This window comes from Cyprinodon tularosa, unplaced genomic scaffold (assembly GCF_016077235.1).
Source record: "Cyprinodon tularosa strain WSP-4 unplaced genomic scaffold, ASM1607723v1 ctg452, whole genome shotgun sequence".
In the NCBI taxonomy this organism is placed as follows: domain Eukaryota; kingdom Metazoa; phylum Chordata; class Actinopteri; order Cyprinodontiformes; family Cyprinodontidae; genus Cyprinodon; species Cyprinodon tularosa.
Genome location: NW_024039177.1, coordinates 537834 through 560756, shown reverse-complemented (window position 1 = coordinate 560756; position 22923 = coordinate 537834). Strand labels below are relative to the sequence as shown.

Below are 22923 nucleotides of genomic sequence, written 5' to 3'. Positions count from 1 at the left end.
CTGCCTGTCAGAGTATGTAACCATGGTAACTAGCCTCGCTAAAAATGAATTCAGCTTCATGGTACTGAAGAGTCAGAAGTTGGCTCGATAACCCAGTAATTCTGATTCATGGTACAGGTCTCTGTCCTCGAACTAAACTCATCGTTGATCTAATTCCTTTTATTTTAGATGTAACAGACTTTATAGGTAGTGTGGCAATAAATGAATAGAGCAGCCACATAATCTAAAGTCAGCTGAAATGACTGTGTATTTGTCAGTAACCCCCACTTCCTTCTCTTCTCTACCTGCTGAACCCGAAATCCGAAACAAAGTGAAACGTGACAGCTTCTATGCCGTTCTCCGAACCAGCCAATCACAGCAGTCTAGTTTTGTAATTCAACCTGACGTTTCTCCAGCCGACCAATCAGGAAGCCAGAGGCTGCGCCCTGTGAGGACTCGCCACGCCCTCGATTGATCTAACCCCGCCCACAGTCACCAGGAAAGTTTTCGGGTCTCCAGTTGGAGCTCTTGTTTCTCCCCGTTTTTTCTGGATTAAATCCAATATTCCGCTTGATTTCCTCCGATGTTGGGCTAAGGAGAAAGCATGGTGGTGAACTCGGTCCACTGGTTCCGCAAAGGTCTGCGGCTGCATGATAATCCTGCGCTGCAGGAGGCCCTGAGCGGAGCGGACATGGACATGGTGCGCTGTGTTTATGTCCTGGATCCCTGGTTCGCTGGCGCCGCTAACGTCGGAATCAACAGATGGAGGTCTGAGTTTTTCACCGTTTTTTTCACTTTAAACTACTCACAACACCATGTTTATATTGCCCGGGAGATTCATTAGCTCTGAGGTTTGTTATGGTTCAGACCCGTTAATCAAACTTCAGGCCGGCGTGGGCCTCCGCTCTGTTAGCGGGTGCTAGCCCATTCAAAACCCCCTTAGCAAAAGTTACAATTTCACTTGTTTCTCCTATATAACTTTAATATTACAGTCTACAGAAAAGCAAATACATTTTCTTTGATCCGAGAGGTAATCTAGATAATTCGGCGCCATTGTAACATTTCTATATCAACATAAACACTCAGACCTGTAGATAACATAGTTGTCTTCTTGGTTATTTTGATTATTTAAAAATATCAAGAAGGTAATTAATATCACTGATAAAATTTAGGAATTGAAACAATTAAATTGATTCATTACAAGCAGAGTGATAACCCTCAAAGTTTTTTTTTATTAGTACCAAATCTAAAACATTTGGCATCGTTAAAGGGATTGAATTGTTTTTGCCAAACGGGTTGCATTATGAATATTGAGTGACTCCTCAGTACTCCTTACTAAATTGAACAGCCAGATCCCTGTGAGCTCATTGGAAGCAGCTTCTCCATGTTTGATCTCTGCTTCCCTCTATGCAGGTTTCTGCTGGAGTCTCTGGAGGACCTGGATAACAGTTTGAAGAAGCTGAACTCTAGGCTGTTTGTGGTCAGAGGTCAGCCCACCGAGGTCTTCCCCAGGCTCTTTAAGGTTTGTCTTCCTGCACATGTCACGTTCTTTGGCCGGCCTCCTCCAGAATCTGCGTCCCTTTGGAAGCTGGTAGCCGGACCGATCACTGGTGAGAGTGGGGAAAACGATCAGGATTAATAAAACCTAACACACTGAACTCTGAAGGTCCTTTGGCTGCAGCTCCAGCCTGCAGCAAACATGACTCTGCTGGGTATGGATGCTGGATATCAGCTGGTTTCCTATTGGTCAGCTGGTTTGACATCAGGGCTCTGGAGCTGCGCTCTTTGGATCCTTGTCCTTTGGTTCAACACACTTGAATCCAGTAATTAGATGATTGAGGGGACTCTGGAGGAGCTGGCTGCATACTGAGGAGGTAAAGCCAGGCGTACACTGTGCGATTTTTTTTTTTACAATCGTTGCACGCAGCTGCTGCTCACACTGTACGACTAATCGCAGGGTTTCGTCGTACAGTGTGAGTTCAAAGCTCACGATTTATGTTCAACCCAACGCTCTGATGCGATCACACTGCACGACTAAAAACCACGTTGGACTCAGCTCCGCAGTGAGAAGGAGCTGCTCTGTAGCTCTCTATCCTGAAGCCAAACAAATAGAAGGGGAATATTAAGCTCGCTACAGTGAACCGAGCTGCCTTGGCAATTTGTGCAATTTTTTGCTGAAAGTCCTAAAAAGAAAAGGCGATGACGTGTTTGGAAAAAAACATATGGCTGCTGCTGCGTTTACATCTGAGAGGAAGAATAAAAAGAAGAATCCTTGCTTGCGCATGCGCCCTGCGCGATTTGCCCATGAAGGTCGGGAGAAACATGTTTGATTTTCTCTCGACCTCACCATTCGGGGGTGGTCGTAAGAGGCTGATTGCCGCTTGTAACCCCCTGTACACTACACGACTCACGACGCACGATCAGGCTGTTTCAATCGCATGATTGAAAAATCTCCCCGAAAACCTCACAGTGTACGCCCGGCTTAATTAAACCATTTGATTCAGGTGTGTTGGATCAAGGATGGATCTAAAAGCTGTAGGATCCCGGCCCCCAGGAACTGGAATTGCCCACCCCTGTGTTTGGTCAGCCCATTCTATGGTGCTAAACTCTCTGGAAAAAGTTGGTTTTCTTTGCTTCAGCTTTGACCGAACAAGCCCCACACCATGATACCGCCACCTCTATGCTCTCCTGTGGGGTTTGTGGTTTCCCAAATATGAAACGTTTAGAAGCCAATATTTTCCAGCTAGATTTGTCAGATCAGAGAACGTTGTTTTTCAGTCTTTTCACACCTGTGGTTTAACTTCATTTTGATTCAGCTGATGAACTTTCGACTTTCTCTGGTGCTTCAATGTTTTTCTGAGAGGTTGGTCCAATTCTTCATACGCGTAAGCACTCCTGATTGATGAAGCTTTTTCTGATCATAATGATGGTGAGAAGACGTCTTCCTCATGTGGTGCTTTATGCAAAAAACCTGAGGGCCTTTGATCTGTCCAACCAGAGATAGATGGACCTAAAAACCCATAGAGGCTGATCCGAAGCTGACTGTTTTTCTGCTCTAAGATCAAACTTCACATCTCTGTCGTTTCGTAAAAGGATTCTGAAGCAAAGCATCATTTAATCCGGTTCAGCCTGGGAATTCTAACATGTTTGATTCGATATATAGACGTCCTTCTTCTTACTGGGATGAAAACAGATGGAAAAGAAAAGATGAAAAAATTCCTGTGAGATGAGACAGAAACATCTCATCCCTGACTAGCACCAACCGCGCTCGGTCCGCTGGTTCCCCCCCTTTGGTCTTTTTGGGCAGGTGTGAATGAATGTTAAAAGGGAGTTGAATCCTGGTCCGAACCAAACAGCCAGAAACCAAGAAGCCGTTTTTGGACTCCTAGTGGGATTCACAACCCTTCAGGCCTTTATGGACCCTCTGAGGCTCATTAGGCGGGCCTGGCGTGGTAGTGAGTCAGACCTGATCTAGGCAGCAGTGCAGCCACCTTGCTCTTGGTCAGAACAGCGTCTGTTTTTTTTATCGCTGCTCTGAACTTTGAGGAAAGTCATCAGTTCTGGTTCAGTTCTGGTCGCGCTGCTGTGAAGTCGGTCCGTTTTGGAGGATTCTGTTTGACGGTCGGGTTTTTCTCGTCGTCTTCTGGACATTCAGCTCTGAGCACCTGGTGTTTAGTTGTATTTCTGTAACTCCAGTGGCGACCATGGCAACGCCCCGCCGGCACCGTGTGGCTCTGGTTAATCTGGGTCGCTATAGAGCTGAGCGGAAGCGAGAAGGTTGGCACGTCAGCCTCCTCTTCCTCCGCTGGAGGCGTCTCTGCAGATCGCTGACTCAACATGAGGCTTTTTGACTCATCTTCATCAACTCTGGGTTCAGTAAACTCTTCAGCTTGGTTTTCATCCTTATCACCTTCCTCTATCATCATCTTCATCATCGTCATTTAATCCGCCTGTGACTAGTGGTGGGGAAAAAAATAATTTTGGCAATATGTCTTGGGAGCTGGCTCAGAGCTCGTCTGCCTGGCTGTGTGTTTCCTGGATGGGACCGCCTTTTATAGTTGCCTTTTATATCTCTGCTTCTGTGTCCTTGCCTTGAGATGACATGTGTTGTGAATTGGCGCTATATAAATAAACTGAATTCAGCTTTATTTAGTTTTCCTCTGCATTTTGATCTACCAGCTCATAATTGATGCTCTGTATTTTTTTGATCCTCAGAATGTTAAAGAGTTTTTGCTTCTTTTTGTTTAGTTTCTCCTTTTTTTGCAGCTTTTCTACAAACTGGAGCTATTTTTATTTGATTTTTTTCACAAACCAAGATGTCTGCTGTGAGGATGCCGTGTGAAACTTTCTTTGCACTGCAGGAATGGAACGTGACCCGGCTGACGTTCGAATACGACCCAGAGCCTTACGGGAAGGAGAGGGATGCCGCCATCATCAAGATGGCCCAGGAGTTTGGAGTGGAGGCCGTCGTTAGAAACTCTCACACCCTCTACAACCTGGACAGGTCTGTGGATTCAGATTTAAAGGTCCGACATTTTAATGAACCTCTCGGCTCACTGCTGTTTGTCATGTTTCGGCCAAAGATTCCTGGAAGAGTTTGAAACATGGCCAAAAAATAGCAACAACTTCGTCTGGGAGAAGCTCTGCTTTAATGCATGCAGCCTTCAGTAGCATCAGCCTCAGCTGCAGGCATGAAGGCTGCTGAGCAGGAAGGGTTTGTTCTAAACATTGCCCTCCATCGCTCATGTGGTTCGGTTTCTAACTTTGGAAGTTGAACAGAAAACTGTAAGACATGTCGACTGACGCTAACAGAGATGAGTGATAATAGCAAATATCAAATAAAAGATAGAACCCTGCCTGAGGTACGCTGCGAGCTCGAGGGTCAAACATCCAAACCAGAGAGCCTCCCTGCTACCGAGCTGCGTTCAGCATTCAGCTCACGATGGAGCTGGAAGTATTTTAACCAATCATGTTGGAAAATAAGGCAAAACCTTTGATTATTGAACTTTTTCACAGCTTTTTGGTAACTTTCATATAAAAAGTACAGAACTAATACTGAAGAACAGATTAAAATATTTATTTTGAAATAAATGCAGAACTGGGGATGTTTTTTAAACCGTCGCAACATGAAAAACATTCTTCAGTACTTATCTTCTTAAATTATCCTATTTCCTTTGGTTTGCAGCATTCCACAGCAAAGCACTCTGGGTTTGGTTTTGGCTACGGTAGATTTTCCATCTTCGATTTATGCCATAATAGGAATTTTCTTGGTTTATAAATCAGTTTTTACTCCACACTGGTTCTCATGTGTCCCCGGAGTTTGGATCAGGTTTGATCCGTTCGGGCCTCTGTCCTTTAATGTGTGGATAGAAAACTCTGTGCTGCAGAGGGACGTAATGTAGGAGGACGTGCAGTGGGGATGAGGAAGCCGTGTGGGGCCGAAAGGACACTTCTGAACATCTTTCCCTCCTGTTCTGCGATCCATTAAAGGCGCTGATCTCTGGTTCTGAAGAACCTGGAGCCTCTGGTTTCCCACCGTCTGAACTTAGAGAAATGAAAATCCGATGGCCGTACACGTCAGTTTCAGATTTGGTGGCGCCCCCAGTGGCCCTCTGTTGTCACTACAGTGCACGCATGCACAGGCATCAGCTGGTTTGAAGTGAGGAACTTCCTGCATGATGGTGCGTCTCTGTGCTCCTGCAGGACCAGAGCGGAGGTGCATAACCAGCAGATTACTGCTAGGCTGTGAGCTGGTCAACCTGGCAGGGCCAGTTCCTGGGCGGAGCTAGGCGCTGGGTGGAGCCAGGTGCCTGGTGCCACTGGAAATGAGCGCAGATTAACTGGTCTCATGGCAGACACTGCGCTGCAGCCAATGAGAGACCAACCCTGCTATCTAAAAGTCCAAAACACACAGCAGCTGGTTCTGATCCGTTCACACAGGAAAGAGTCAGGTTACAGAACCAGGCTGATGCAGCCAAACGGGTCATAGGCAGGATTTAGTGTTGTTGCTGCGGAAACGTTTACTGGACTGCACTGAATGTGTTTATTATCACGGAGGCTCTAAAGCGGGTGATACTGGTTGGTCTGGTTGGTCCTTCTCCTGCTGACACGATCGGGGCTTTTCTGAAAAGTTGAACCTTTTTAAATGTGATTTTTTTTTAAATATAAATCCGTCTTAATAAACGGCGCTATGACGACATTCTCCATCCTGGTTAATATGATTTGGATTCTACATTTCACTTTTCTGTCTTCATTCCTTCGTCCTACATTTATCCTCAGTGTTTCCTCACTAATCCTCCAGTTTCCTGAAATTAGTTTCAGTCATTTATTTTTAGGTTAAAATTTTGACAGTTTTAACTTGTTTACTGTAATATTTAACCAGAGATCCACTTTCCTTCTTTTGGCATTTTCTGTTTTATGATCCTTTAAGCAGAACGATGTGTTAAATACCTTTCACTGTACATTACTGTGATTCGGAGGATGTGTTTGTTCCAGTTATTTCATAACTTATAATGAATCCCTCTGGTTTTAACCATGTTACAATATAGATTATAGATAAATAGATATAGATTAAAATAATCCTGATATTCTCAGATGACAAAGTTGAACCATGTTTGCTTCTGATCGATTATAGAGGGATTATCAGGCAACGTGACTCTACGTCACTTCCGGCACCAATGCGCATGTCGCCTGCAGAAAGAGCCGCTAACATGTCTTGTTGTGCTGTCGGTTGCACGAACCGTTTTGATAAAAACAATAAAACGCGCAAGTTTTACAGAATCCCATCAACTCGCACCCCTTTCAAGGCAAACAAGAGACGTCTTTGGTTGCAAGCCATCAGAAGAAGCGATTGGAACGAGCAGATGATTAAAAATGCATCAATCTGCAGCGATCACTTTATATCAGGTAAGTCTTATCTATAAAAAAGCTAAACGGCATCGCTGGTTTTACAAACAATGGTTTTACATACAATTATTAAGTATTACATATATAAACGGGATTAATGAATCGTACAAAACACATTGGAGCATAACTAGCATACAAGCTAATGTACCTTGATTCAGTCTTATCAAGTTGCAACTCATCGGGTCAGCCATAAGTTTTATCATTAACATCATCAGGTTGTCTGGTCTAAACTTCTCTGTGTGTGCTGTCTTTTCAATTGATTGACTAGTGTCTGTAATAAAGGTTGATGATGATGATGATGATGATGATGATGATTGCGTCAATACATTATTTGTACAGGAGAGGCATCAGACGACATCGACAGCCCAGACTTTGTCCCGTCTATCTTTCCATACTCAATCCAGCCCGGCAAAGACGGTGTTGCAAAACTGGAGCGGTAAGTATCACATCTGTGTGCTTGATTGTTGTCTGATTACAAGCATGACTCCACATAGTATGACTGGAAGTGCAAAGAAAAAATATTGATATATTGTAGCTATATAGGTTACCCCGGTTAAAGGTCAGAGCATGTAGTTTTTATTAGACATCTCATATGGAGAGTTGGGATGACTTAGCATGTGATTTGCATGGACTTGAATTTAGGAGATAACACCTGTGAAACTGTTTTGTTTTTTTGGGTGTTTTTTTTGCACTAAATGATTGTTCTCTCCTGTGTGTTTCAGATATAAGAGAAAAAGAAGAAGGGATGCAACCCCCAGCAGGTGTCCAGAAGATGGACATCAGTGTACACCCTCTTCCATCTCTCCAACTGAGTGTGGAATAGAGGCTGGTGCTGATCTATATAATGGTATGAAACCTTATTACTAACCTGACCAAGACGGCCTGCAAACTCATTTGGATTTTTATAAAGGGACGTAGATCTGTGTGTTCCTAAATGTTAACATATTAATTATTGCAGAATAGAATAGTCACTAGTGTACAGAAGAGGTTTAGGACCACTGAAAAAAAAGTAAACTGATTTTTAAATTTTATTTCAGTTTAACATGGGAACAAAGTCAGAATTCTGAGATTAAAGTCAGAATTCTGACTTTAATCACAGAATTCTGACTTTAATCACAGAATTCTGACTTTATTCTCAGAATTCTGACTTTTTTCCCATACTATACGGAAAAAAAAAAAAAAAAAAAACAGTTAACTTTTTTTTTTCCAGTGGCCCTTATCCTCTTCCGTACTAGTGTGATTAATCAGTTAGTAATGTTCATATTTGTTGCGAACAGGTATTTGCCCACAGTGTGACTGATCACCCAGAATGTAACCATTTGTTTTTTGTAAAGATAAGAATGTAAAATTTGTATTTATTTTTCAGAAGGTATGGTCCCACAGACTGTCCATGATGACCTCCAGCTGAAGTACAGCCAACTTCATACAGAGTGTGATAACCTGCGTGAGGACATCAACAAAATGGAAACAGAGAATGAACAATAAAAAGAAATGCTCGGGACTGCACAGTTCTCTTTTGCGTCACTGCAGTGTAAAGCAGCACAGGTGCTGTTTTTCACAGGTCTAACCAGTGCCCTCTTTAATTGGGTCCTGCAGACGATGAAGGACAGTGTTGAGGTCATCCGTGGCTCTCTGACCCTAGAGGATCATCTTTTGGCTGTACTCATGAAACTCAGATTAGGACTCACCAACAAGGATATTGCATTCAGATTTAATGTTAACGAATGTGACATCTCTAAAATCTTAAGAAGTTGGCTGCCTATTATGTCTCAGATTTTGAAACCTTTAATCAAGTGGCCAAGTAAGCATGCTATATTAAAGAATATGCAAAAATGTTTCAAACCTAAATACCAGCGTTGCAGGTGCATTATTGACTGCACAGAAATTTTTATTAACAGACCAACAAATTTAACAGCCAGAGCCCAAACATATTCAAATTATAAGAGCCATAACACGGTTAAGTATTTGGTTGGCATGTCACCTGCAGGAGCAATTACATTTCTGTCTGCAGGTTGGGGTGGGCGTGTTTCTGATAAACAACTTACAGCCGAGTCTGGATTTTATGACCTTCTACAAGTAAATGATGAGATACTAGCAGATCGTGATTTTACCATTAGAGATGAGCTTGCCTTGCGTGGTGCTACCCTGAGGATCCCTCACTTTACCAAAGGTAAAAAGCAGTTGTCTGCTCAAGAGGTGGAAACATCGAGGCGTTTGTCCAATGTTAAAATACACATTGAAAGAATAATAGGGAGATGGAAAACTTTCCGAATTCTTACTACTGTTATTCCTTTATCACAGGCGGACCTGTTAGATGACATTGTAATTGTTTGTGCAGCAGTGACAAACATTTGCAAATGCATAGTCCCTAGAAAATAAATTAAAAGCCCTTAATTGAATTGTGCCAAAATTAAGGCCTTAATGTTGTTAACATCTATGAATTGAGGTTTAAATGTCATTGAATATTATTTTTTGAAAAAAATGATTGCCTAAGTATTTTCACTGCATAAGCTCATTGAACATTCAAAAGCTGTGGTTTAAAACATTTTGCAGCAGTTTTGGTTCAAAATGTGTGTTGTATCCAGTTTGCTTTTGAATATTGAGATTTTTCCTCATTCCTCTGTTGTATGATATATTTCAAAATCTTAAATGAAATATGCAGATATTTTGCTTTGTGTTTTGCCATTGAAAATAAAACAATTCAATCAGCTGATACGTGTGTAAACCCTGTGTAAATATTAATAAAGTATTCAAAAGTCAAGGAAACATTGAAATATATTTATTCTTGTGCATGTAACCAATAATAAAAATAACAATATTAAACTTTCTTGTCATAAGATGCACACTGAGAACCTTAGTGCATACTTTAAATGGTAAGCACAGGTACAGTTACAACTCTATGTTTCAGAGTGCATTTTTTCTAGTTTTTCTGTTTTTTGCACTGATCACAATACCATTCTTTAGCCTTTCTTTTTACTTTTGCACATTCGTAGTGGAAATGCCTATTGCACTTTGCACAAGTGGGAATGAATGTCCAGCCACTGAATTTTGGGCCATTTTTTCTCGTCATTTATCTACTCACCGGCATGTAACGCGTATGGGTCATTAAGACGTATTGCATTAACTAGTGTTAATTTAGCAGCATAACTTATTTTATCACTAGGTGATAAACTGTTGTAGTACGCTGACAACATCGCTAGCTAGCAGATCGCAACTGCTGAATAACCGCGTATAATCACAACATTCAACCAGACGCTTTAAAGGACCCGGCACTTTTTGCAGTCAAGATGCGCGCGCATCCGCCGTGTTGATAAACAAATAATCCCTCTATATGTTGGGGGGTTTTTACGCTGCTTTTGAGCAAATATCCAAAAATAAATGTCTAAACTGGTGAAGTGGAGCATAAAACATTTGAGAAAGATTTGAAAAATGTATTAATTTAATACAAATCACCCAGACTTTTTTCTAATGCAATGTTTTTGAGGTGCAGGAGTTTCTGTGACTCGACTCCCTCAGAAGAGGTTTGCAGTGGAATTTGAGCTGATGAATCCGATTTTATGGTCTTATTTTAGAACAGAATAAATCTTAATTGTCCACCAAGGTGGAAGATTGTCTTAGGCTCGCTAGAGAGGCTATAATAAAATAAAAATGTATATCTTTCCAAAGAGAACAGTTCATCATACAGCCATCGGAGACAGAGTTTGTCTCCTTTACTTATAATGAGGAAAAAGCTTTGCAGTCAAAACTAATTACACACCCTTTGGTTAAACAATAACAATTACTGGGAAAGAATTTGGCTTGTTATGGAATAAGTATTCCTTGTATGCAAAACATTTCTCACTCAGACATTTTGTGGCCTTGCAAGTGAAAAAGAGTAAAAACATTTTTCGCTGGATAAGTAGCGGAACTAAAGATATGAAACCAGAGAAATCAAAATTTTCTGACCGGACTGGCCTCTCCTCTAATTGGAAAATATTAACCAAAAGTTTGCAGCTTTTGGTTAACAAAACACAAGATTAACAGCCAGCTTTTCAAAACATGGATCCTAAATTGTCTCTTAAAGGAATAGTACACCCAAAACATGATTAGCCTTCATTTTCTACTCACCCCCATGCTGAACAACACTCTGGAGTACTTTTTTGATATCTCAAATGCATCTGGAGATCTGGGAGGCTTCTTGCTGTCTGCTGACATTCAAATAATGGAGGTCTATGGTGCCCGAGGCAGAAAGGTCCATAAAAGTCCACAAAAAACGTGTCAATATTCCTCCATACTGCTCGTCCAATGTATTCCAAGAATCCTGAGTGGGTAGCGTCCATAATTTACTCGAAACAAAGTCATTTAGAATGTTTTTAGAGCATAAACAGTAGTGTATAGGATTTCCTGAAAGCGCGTTCAACAACGCTACGGAAACCGCGGCAGACCAAACCAGATGAAAGTGCGCATTCAGCTCGGCAAAGAACTCATGCTCTTCCTCAACACTGAAGTCCTCAGACATTTTTCTTTCGTTGTTTCTTTCTTTGCACAGGTAAACGGCACATTTCTTCTTCTACGCTTGCATTATCGGCAGAGCAGACGCTGAATGCGCACTTTCATCTGGTTTGGTCTGCCGCGGTTTCCGTAGACTCGTGAACGCGCTTTTAGGAAATCCTATACACTACTGTTTATGCTCTAAAAACATTCTAAATGACTTTGTTTCGAGTAAATTCTGGACGCTACCCACTCAGGATTCTTGGAATACATTGGACGAGCAGTATGGAGGAATATTGACACGTTTTTTGTGGACTTTTATGGACCTTTCTGCCTCGGGCGCCATAGACCTCCAATATTTGAATGTCAGCAGACAGCAAGAAGCCTCCCAGATCTCCAGATGCATTTGAGATATCAAAAAAGTACTCCAGAGTGTTGTTCAGCATGGGGGTGAATAGAAAATGAAGGCTAATCATGTTTTGGGTGTACTATTCCTTTAAATTCTGGGATGACCCAGATCTATACTGGATAGATGTTCTTTCAAGCTGTGTTTTAGAGTCTATAATTGATTAGTGAATCAGTTCATTATTATTCTAATAATCTGATTGTTTGTATTGGTTCTTCTGACGTCCTCCTGGTGTGGTCATTATCAGTAGGGTTGGTTCCTGTTGGCAGCTGGTATTCTGTCCGTATCAATATGAAGGGGATGTGCTGCAGCAGCAGCAGCTTTGATTATTCTCCTCTGTTGTTTCCATGGCTGCAGGATCATCGAGATGAACAACAACAACCCTCCTCTGACCTTTAAGAGATTTCAGACCATAGTGAGCAGGCTGGAGTTGCCCAGGAGACCTCTGGCTCCCATCAGCCAGCAGCAGATGAACCGATGTCTCAGTGACATATCTGACAACCACGACCAGCTCTACAGCATCCCTTCTCTGGTGGAGCTTGGTGAGTCCTATCTGCTGTCTGTAGATCTACAGTCTGCCATCAGAAGGTCCTCAGCAGTGATGGAACCAACTCATTCCAGAAGGATTCCTGTGTCTCTTATTATTAGTTCCCAGAAAGACCTCACAGTTTGACAGAATCACTGTTTTTTTATTTTGATTGATTTAGAAAAAAAAAGTACTTTATGTAACAGAACAATGGATTTTTCTCTGTTTATTTTTGCATAATTTCTGTAATTTTTTGTAAATAACTAAGATCCTGATCAGTTCAGTTTGCAATTATTCAAATATTTCTGAACTAATTTAGTCATTGTTAACCGAAGCTTACATAGCAAATCGCTCAGGGCAGAAATGACAAATACATTTGGATTTTAAAACAAGAAGTGTCTGTTCTTGTTTCCTGCAGAACATCTCATCTCCGAAACAACTGAAATAAGCTGTCGTTTTTTTCATTACATTTAACTTTAATAGACATTTTCTTGTGATTGGTGTGTTTGTGCAGGTTTCAGGACGGAGGGGCTACCAACAGCCGTGTGGCGGGGCGGAGAGTCGGAGGCCCTGGACAGACTGAGCAGATACCTCGACAAAAATGTAAACCTGGGGCGGGAACAGGAAGTGTGCTTTGGTTGGGTAGTGTAGGTCTGTAAGTCTGGAGTAGAGTAAAGAAGCGAGAACAGGAAATCTGGAGTAGAATAGAGGGGGCGGGAACAGGAAGTTCGGAGTAGGATAGAGGGGGCGGAAACAGGAAGTCCGGAGTAGGATAGAGGGAGCGGGAACAGGAAGTTCGGAGTAGGATAGAGGGGGCGGGAACAGGAAGTACGGAGTAGGATAGAGTGGGCGGGAACAGGAAGTTCGGAGTAGGATAAAGGGGACGGGAACAGGAAGTCCGGAGTAGGATAGAGTGGGCGGGAACAGGAAGTTCGGAATAGGATAGAGTGGGGGGGAACAGGAAGTTCGGAGTAGGATAGAGTGGGAGGGAACAGGAAGTTCGGAGTAGGATAGAGTGTGCGGGAACAGGAAGTTCGGAGTAGGATAGAGTGGGAGGGAACAGGAAGTTCGGAGTAGGATAGAGTGGGCGGGAACAGGAAGTTCGGAGTAGGATAGAGTGGGAGGTAACAGGAAGTTCGGAGTAGGATAGAGTGGGCGGGAACAGGAAGTTCGGAGTAGGATAGAGTGGGAGGGAACAGGAAGTTCGGAGTAGGATAGAGTGGGCGGGAACAGGAAGTTCGGAGTAGGATAGAGTGGACGGGAACAGGAAGTTCGGAGTAGGATAGAGTGGGAGGTAACAGGAAGTTCGGAGTAGGATAGAGTGAGAGGGAACAGGAAGTTCGGAGTAGGATAGAGTGGACGGGAACAGGAAGTTCGGAGTAGGATAGAGTGGGAGGTAACAGGAAGTTCGGAGTAGGATAGAGTGAGAGGGAACAGGAAGTTCGGAGTAGGATAGAGTGGGCGGGAACAGTGGGTCTTGGGTAGAATAGAGTGGGGAGTAGGGGTGTAAATCACATCCATCATGGCGATTCGATTCAGTATCGATTTCCTGACCTAACGATTCTATTATTTTCGATACTCAAGAATATATTGATTCGATTAATTGCTTCATTTTTTTTTTACCTTACAGGCTAGACAATGTTTCAAATTTAAAATAAATCAATGAAAGCTGTAATATCGTTATGCATTTTATTTGAGAAACAACAGCAAATAACAGAAGTAGAAAAGTTGTACTCCACCAATTCCTATTAAAACCTCATTCACTGAAAAATAATAATGCCCCTGCGTTATAGAAAGGCCGTGCATCAGAAAATACTGCACAAAATCAGTGCAATGAGTGCAATGCAATACCCCGGCTCCAGACATCCCTGCCCCCTCCACAGACGCTTCGCTGGCCTCTCCCAAATTGTAGCTGACCGCTAACAGTGCCGCAGACAGGAGGCCGGCGTGTTTTGTTTTTATGACTGAAATTGCGGAAAACAACTCGTGAAGTTTGACCCGCTAGAAGAGCGAGGTGTGCGAGAACACTGAGACCCTTGTTCCACCTGGATCTCCGCTCTTTTTGGCCCTCATGTCCCTCCGTCGTCGGACTAAACTCGCCCCCACTTCCTCGCCACCTCGGCCGTATCTAGACCCACAGCGTGTAGCACAGATCACGCTTCAATATTGAGCATAAATCAAAAATGTCTGTATCAAGCTCACTGCAACACACTGCTGTAAGAGTATAACCAGGAAGCGAGGTAGGAGGGAAAGATAGGTTTAGCGCCACCGCAGCACGGGAGGAGAATTACGCCCAGGAGCAAATGGATAAAAATAGACTGGAGGAAAAAAAAAAACATGAATCGATACTATTGCGGACGTATCGATGCATTGATACAAAACGATTATTATTTACACCCCTAGTGGGGAGTAGAATAGAGTGGGCGGGAACAGGAAGTCTGGAGCAGAGCAGGGTAATGATGGTGTAACAGCAGCAAAGCCACAGCCATGTAGAGTAAGTGAAAAAATGTTTAAAACCAAAAAACAAACAGTTTACAGTGAGAGCAACAGTAAGTTTTAAATATGAGTATGATGCAGTCACTGAAGAAATATTACCAAAATATACGGCTGTGACCATTTTTACAGTTGGTGGATAAAAGAAACGGCAGCAGCAGCGATGTGAGAAATGAAGGAAACCCGCTATTCAAACACTGTGTAAAAATTGTTAACCCATCCTTGCCCAAAACCATAAGAGTTTCCAGCTGCTCTGAATTTATTTTCATATAATTTTGCAATATTTGTTTCCTTTAATTAATCAAAGATAAAAACGCAGTCTTCAATCAAAGCTTTTTAACCAATGTCCTAAAGCCACTTTTTTTTATAACAGAGCTGAAGATAAATATTAGAAATGCCTGAAAAATAACTGCTGATACAATTATAACATGATGTAAAGCATCTCGATATAAACAATGAAATCTTCCCTTATGTCTGGCCCTCCATGTCTTTATTAAAGCACCTAGTCACTACAGACCCCAAACCCAAAGGTGGTTTCTGTGTTTGTCTCATTTAAGAACTGAATGACGTCAGCAATGGGAGCACGATTTAGGTCATTTTACTGTGAACCAAAATTGTTAATCAGATTTGGATGAACTGAAGTCTGAATAACATCACTAGATGAGTTTGAGGCTGTCTATACACTTGGGCCACTAGGGGGCAGTGGTTCCCTTTAAACCAAGCCTGCTAAAAATGTGAGGCTGTTTTTATGAGTGAGTATGACAGTTTTTTTGTGTTTTTATTTTATTTACTAAAAAATATGGAAAGCTCATCTAATAACTAGAATAAATGATGAATTACAAATATAGAAACTTATATTACATAAAAAGAAGTTTCAGCTCAGAAAGGCTGTTACAGACAAAAATACACAACTAAGCAGCAGCTTATTCAACACCAGATTGATTCATCATAAACAAAAAATTTTTTTTAATTATTTTATTTTGCTGACGATATTTTCATAAAATGACCTTTAATTAAAATGCTTCTTTTCTGAATCTAATTTTCTGAACGTTCTTACCTATTTATTAGCCTTTTAGCCGTTAACCCCATGAAGAAAAACAATAATGATGATGAATATGCTGGAGTATAATGTGAAAAGATGAACAGGCCCCATTACACCAAACTGCAGACCAGCTTTACCCTTTTAAATCAGTTACACAACAGAAATGTTTCTTTACTTTCTTTTTCTGGACAGACTGGCTGTTCAGGAAACAGTTATTCAGTACAAAAACTCTCAAGTGAATTGATTATTTTTTGATAATTTGATGCATTTAAAAAAAAGATTTTAAAGCATCTGACATGACATAAAATTTTATGAAAACCAACACTGATGAATCGCTGCTCAGGTGGACGTGGTGCTGCTGACTGACTGACTGATGCTGACCTCAGACTGTCCGTCTCCTCAGGTGTGGGTGGCCAACACCCGGGCCAAGACCTGCTCCCTGTACGCCAGCCCCACCGGCCTTAGCCCCTACCTGCGCTTCGGCTGCCTGTCCTGCAGGCTTCTGTACTACAACCTCAGAGAGATCTACATGAAGGTACATGAAGGTCCTGTCCAGCTTAACCTGGTCTGTGTTTCTGATGAAGATGCTGAGGAGAAAAAAAAGCCAATTAACTGCAGAAAAAAAGCAGAATTTTTTTTTTCCTTTTGGGTAAAATTTTAAGAAAAATCTGTAAAATAAACTAAAGGAATAGAAGAAAGGCTTGGAAATCATGGCCTGAATATGAGTCTGACCTCCTGAGAGGAGGAGCACTTTAATAAAAGGTTCCCAAACTTCTCAGTCCAGAAATAACTGGAGTCCAAATAAAAATGCATGTTATTTTACTTTTATTTTACTTTATTTCTGTAATTATTTTACAGCTGTGCTGCTGCCATCAACACTTTTCTTTATAGATGTTGGAGACCGTCCTGTTTTTCAGTGTAGTCCTGTTTCTCTGACTGTGACTAACTAGATGTGCTCTCTTCATTCTCTGACATGGGAGCTGGCTCAGAGCTTGTCTGCCTGGCTGTGTGTTTCCTGGACAGGGCCGCCTTTTACAGCTGCTTTTTGTATCTCTGCTTCTGTCTCCTTGAACCCCAGTCGGCCTCAGCAGATGGCCGCTCACACTGAGCCTGGTTCTGCTGGAGGTTTCTTCCTGTTCAAAGGGAGTTTTTCCTCTCCACTGTCGCTACAAGCATGCTTAGCATGAGGGATGGCATTCCAGTCAATGAGTCGATGCAATCAACCAGTTTTCCTTAAATAGAAAACGACTGTATGATCTGGTGAACTGTAAAGGGCCTTGAGATGACATGTTGTGAATTGGCGCTATAGAAATAAGCTGAACTGAATTAAATTTACTCCATAAAACAGGTTGGAGTAATTATTCATTTTAAAATGCGTTTGTTTTTAAAATGACTCTATTTCTATTAATGTATTTATTATTTAAAGCTACAGTGTGTAATAATTACAGGGATATACAGTCAGAAATGTAATATATTATACATAACTATGTTATTTATCATCATCTACGAGCTCAGCCTCTTAACCTTAATATTTGCGTTGCCTTAGAATTCATTATTTACACTCACCGGCCACTTTATTAGGTACACCTGTCCAACTGCTCGTTAACACTTAATTTCTAAGCAGCCAATCACATGGCGGCAACTCAGTGCATTTAGGCATGTAGACATGGTCAAGACAATCTCCTGCAGTTCAAACTGAGCATCAGTATGGGGAAGAAAGGTGATTTGAGTGACTTTGAACGTGGCATGATTGTTGGTGCCAGAAGGGCTGGTCTGAGTATTTCAGAAACTGCTGATCTACTGGGATTTTCACGCACAACCATCTCTAGGGTTTACAGAGAATGGTCCGAAAAAGAAAAAACATCCAGTGAGCGGCAGTTCTGTGGGCGGAAATGCCTTGTTGATGCCAGAGGTCAGAGGAGAATGGCCAGACTGGTTAGAGCTGATAGAAGGGCAACAGTGACTCAAATAACCACCCGTTACAACCAAGGTGGGCAGAAGAGCATCTCTGAACGCACAGTACGTGGAACTTTGAGGCAGATGGGCTACAGCAGCAGAAGACCACACCGGGGGCCACTCCTTTCAGCTAAGAACAGGAAACTGAGGCTATAATTTGCACAAGCTCATCGAAATTGGACAATAGAAGATTGGAAAAACGTTGCCTGGTCTGATGAGTCTCGATTTCTGCTGCGACATTCGGATGGTAGGGTCAGAATTTGACGTCTACAACATGAAAGCATGGATCCATCCTGCCTTGTATCAACGGTTCAGGCTGGTGGTGGTGGTGTCATGGTGTGGGGAATATTTTCTTGGCACTCTTTGGGCCCCTTGGTACCAATTGAGCATCGTTGCAACGCCACAGCCTACCTGAGTATTGTTGCTGACCATGTCCATCCCTTTATGACCACAATGTACCCAACTTCTGATGGCTACTTTCAGCAGGATAATGCGCCATGTCATAAAGCTGGAATCATCTCAGACTGGTTTCTTGAACATGACAATGAGTTCACTGTACTCAAATGGCCTCCACAGTCACCAGATCTCAATCCAATAGAGCATCTTTGGGATGTGGTGGAACGGGAGATTCGCATCATGGATGTGCAGCCGACAAATCTGCGGCAACTGTGTGATGCCATCATGTCAATATGGACCAAACTCCCTGAGGAATGCTTCCAGCACCTTGTTGAATCTATGCCACCAAGAATTGAGGCAGTTCTGAAGGCAAAAGGGGGTCCAACCCGTTACTAGCATGGGGTACCTAATAAAGTGGCCGGTGAGTGTATAATTACATAGGAGCGGGTGTCGCAGCCATGGAGGCAGACATCTTTGCGCTACGGCAGCGCAGAGCCAACAAACTAGTGATTGCGAGATACGTCACAACGATGTAGAAAAAATAACGGGTATATTTATTATCTTAAGTCTACATGAAATCTATACCCTACACAGACTAATGAAATACTATCTGTAAAATTATCTATGTAAGCAAACCTCATCACTTGAGAAGGTAGGTGATGCGGACGACGTGGAAGACATTTTGTCCCGTAACGCTCGCCGTACTGTTGGGGGGGAGAAGCGGTGGGGGGGAGATGTTCATGTTGCTGCAGTCTGCAGTCTGACCGCTAGATGTCGCTAAAAGTTACACACTGTAGCTTTAATGGGACAATAATTTACATTGTATAATTTCTTTGTATATTTACTCTAATTTTAAAATAAAATTCACCTTCTGAAATCATGGTAAATTCAGATATAAATGTTTCCTGACACAGTTTGGCCCTTACTGCTCCTCAGGATCACATGACATGATAATGAGGCCCGTTTTAGTCCAAAGGGTTTTAATGAGGAGTCTGTTGGTCTTCGCCTTCATTAAGCCTCATATCTGCCTGAAAAGCACGTTAATAGAAACCTTTCTTTGATCCCCTCCACTGTTATCACACGTGATCGTTTCTTGTCCTGTGGCTGTTAGATATTCCGATGCGTTGAAGCAGGACCAAACTGATCTTCTTCTCTGTCAGCTCTGTAAGCGCAGCAGTCCTCCTCTGTCGCTGTACGGCCAGCTCTTATGGAGGGAGTTCTTCTACACCCTCGCCACCAATAACCCCAACTTTGACCGCATGGAGGGAAACCCCATCTGTGTGCAGGTGAGTCCTCCATAAGCTCCACCCTCCTCCATTGGTCTGGTTACGGTGAACCACGGCTGTCCTCTGCTGCTTGTCTGCAGATCCCCTGGGACCAGAACCCAGAGGCGTTGGCCAAGTGGGCCGAGGGACGGACCGGTTTCCCCTGGATCGACGCCATCATGAGTCAGCTGAGGCAGGAGGGTTGGATCCATCACCGGGCCCGGCACGCCGTGGCCTGCTTCCTGACCAGAGGCGACCTGTGGATCAGCTGGGAGAGCGGGATGAAGGTGGGAGGGTCGGCCTTCCGGGCAGCCTCTGGGACGTCCTGCCTGCTGACGGGTGTTCTGGTGTCTCTGCAGGTGTTTGAGGAGCTGCTGCTGGATGCGGACTGGAGCGTAAATGCTGGCAGCTGGATGTGGCTGTCCTGCAGCTCCTTCTTCCAGCAGTTCTTCCACTGCTACTGCCCCGTGGGCTTTGGGAAGAGGACCGACCCGTCCGGAGACTACATCAGGTCAGATTCCAGCTTCCTCTGAGGGGCATTCAGGTTTCTTACCAGAACCAGGATCTCGAATGTTTAATAAGCCTCCACCTATTAGAGGCTCATTTTTAAGAGGCAGAAGCTTTGCTTAATTAAATCTGAGGTAAAATCAGACTTCTTTTCACAATAATGTCTGTGCAAAACTATTCAGCCCCCTTTTCTGAGTGCAACCTGTTACCTGATTAAGCTAATCCCCCCGTGTGTAATCTAATCCAGTCCTCAGAGCTGCACAAAGCTCTGGGATGAAGCGCTGAGGTAGTCTAAAGCAGCCTTTGGCTATAAAAAGTTCAATCCGTCTCCAGACAATTGAATGTACTGTTCATCATGAGATGTTCAAACCATGTGAAAAGATTAGACCGACTGGACGAGGCTGAGGCGTCCACCTGAACCTACAGGCTGAACAAGGAGCGCTCCGATCAGAGAGCAGCTAGGAGGCCATTATAAAAAATAAAAAAAACAGTCTGCCGTTTGTTAGACGCCCACAGATGCAATAGCCTTGATAAAGAAACGTTCCAGACCAATGAATCAAGTGAAGTCTGAAGCAAAACAATCATCGCTGGTTTAGCTGGAATACCCTCTATTTTTGAAAACTAGAAATTGAACTAGACTTTGCAGTTTGGTAATATGACAAAAAGTGGAGAAGTTCCAGGGGTGTGAATACTTTATCAATCTCCGTGTGTCTGTGCTCTCCTGCCATGGTCCTCTCTGATTCGCCCCGCAGGCGTTACGTTCCCATCCTAAAGGACTATCCTAACCGGTACATCTACGAGCCGTGGAACGCCCCCGAGGCTCTGCAGAAGGCGGTGAACTGCGTGGTGGGGGTGGATTACCCCAAACCCATGATCAACCACGCCGAAGGCAGCCAGCTCAACATCGAGCGCATGAAGCAGGTTTACCAGCAGCTGTCCCACTACAGAGGACTCAGTGAGTACAGCCCTGTTACTGGTGAAGGCTGAGGCTATATCGCCCCCTATAGGGAGCAGCCGGTTACACCTGTCCCGATGGTGTGTTTGGGTCCAGATCAGCAACTTTCAGTGGGAAAAGTCTTCTCCATGTTTCAGGTCTGCTGGCATCGGTACCAACCATCCAGGAAGAGGCGGAACCGCCCATGACGGATGAGTCTCAGACCAGCAGCGGACCCGGTACCAGCAGCTCTTCCTCTAGACAATGTTTGCAGGGGTCTGAACTCTGACTGTCTCCTCCTGCTCCTCAGATTCTCCCCTCAGAGACCTGGTTGAAGTAGAAGCAGCCGGATGCTCAACGGTTCCTGATTCCTCCACTTCGATCCCACATTCCGACCAGGAGGACACGTCACACCATCATCTTTTCCTGGATCAATGCACCTCCTCTGGCCAGCCTCCCTCTCCTACCTCCAGCCCGACCCACGGCGCCACATCTCGACATAAACCCGGTTCTCCCTCCTGTTCCTGCCTCTCTCCAAGCACCAGCCCATCCTCTGACCCTCTGAGCCAAAGACAGAGAGGATGTCAGAGCTGCCCGGTGGAGGAGGAGAGGATGCAGGAGGAGGTGGATGAGGAGAAGATGGAGGAAGAGGCGGCTCCACAGCAGTGACATCTGGTGGACAGTTGAAGTAGGACAGGTAGTTACTGCATTCCTTGCTGAATATCTATCAGAGAAATAAATCAGAAATGCAGCAATCATTTAATTCAGCTGGTATTTTATTCAGGGAGTTTTTCCTCTCCACTGTCGCTACAAGCATGCTTAGTGTAAGGGATTGCCTTCGAGTGAATGAGACGATGCAATCAACTGGTTTTCCTTAGATAGAAAACTTTGAATCAACTTGACTGGATGATCTGGTGAACTGTAAAGTGCCTTGTAATGACATGTTTGTGAATTAGGGTTGTCAAAAGTGTCGAAACTCAAAAAAGTATTGATACTGAAATGTTGTATCCGGATACAATACTCGTTTTTAAAAGTATCGATACAGTGCCGTCACCAGTGGCACCTAAGCAGTTATTCATCTAAAGTGCAGAATAGAGGACAATGCACTTTCAGAACACTGTGTGATTGAATAATTCTGTGCTCTTTTTAGTTTCAGACTTTTTTTTGTAAGAGGTGCAGCTGCTGAGAATTATTTTTGTTTCTTTACTGGTTTGGCTAGTGTCGCTGTTATGTGTGCAAAGCATAGCCAAGGAAGGAACACTTAAATTGAAATTTATAAGTTTTTTATCAAGCTTGCTTAATATTATGCACAGCATACGACCTTTTATTGTGTTTATTTATTATATTTTATTTATTAATGAAAATATTTCTGTAGACTTTTGGAGTCTGTTTTTATCCTTGTGGTATCAAAAATGGTATCGAGTATCGAATATTTTCCTTAGTATCGGTATCGAGTTGAAAAGTTTAGTATCGTGACAACCCTATTGTGAATTGAATTGAAATGGGATTAGAGGCATCCAGGCTGAACTGTCAGAAAGTGGGAGCATAAACATAGGTCAAATAGATCATTGGTTCCTGCTGTCAGTTCCTGACCTTAACAGAGGCCATTATCACGTCTGGGATAAAAACAATATCATTACATATTTATGGTCCTTTCTAAAGATTGTCAGGGTCAACTTACATTAGAAACAGCACAAGATGAAAATAACATAAACTCCTAGATAGAGCCAAGGCTGTAGTGATCATGCTGGATAGATGGGTCCAGACAGAACCGGAGACTTTTAGATTCATTCTGAGATGAAACTGCGAAGGTCCAGAAGAACCTTGTTGAGTCCAGAGGAAGCGCTTCTGAAGAGCCATGGTGGAGAACTGGGTTGAAGTGCAGCAGAGCTGGGTTTGACTAGCAAGCAACCTAAAGGATGTTCTGGAGGTGTTTCTGGCAGCAGAAATCTAAGATTTAGCCACACGATGGAGCAGTGAATGCTATAGGCGTGACAGAAACATTAACCGTCATCACAGCCTCGTTTGTCCCAAAACAAAAGT

The 22923-nt window shown here is 43.1% G+C and overlaps 1 protein-coding gene across 1 annotated transcript; it reads left to right on the top strand.

Annotated features, from left to right (window-relative positions):
- Window positions 1-446: 446 nt before the first annotated feature.
- On the top strand, window positions 447-21594 carry cry2 (cryptochrome circadian regulator 2). Its single transcript, XM_038300666.1, has 12 exons — window positions 447-747; window positions 1393-1501; window positions 4341-4483; window positions 12119-12303; window positions 12802-12890; window positions 16226-16357; window positions 19335-19460; window positions 19541-19726; window positions 19799-19950; window positions 20699-20901; window positions 21039-21119; window positions 21191-21594. Exons 1-12 carry the CDS (start codon window positions 584-586, stop codon window positions 21547-21549), a joined length of 1929 nt encoding a protein of 642 aa, XP_038156594.1. The 5' UTR covers window positions 447-583; the 3' UTR covers window positions 21550-21594.
- Window positions 21595-22923: the final 1329 nt, after the last annotated feature.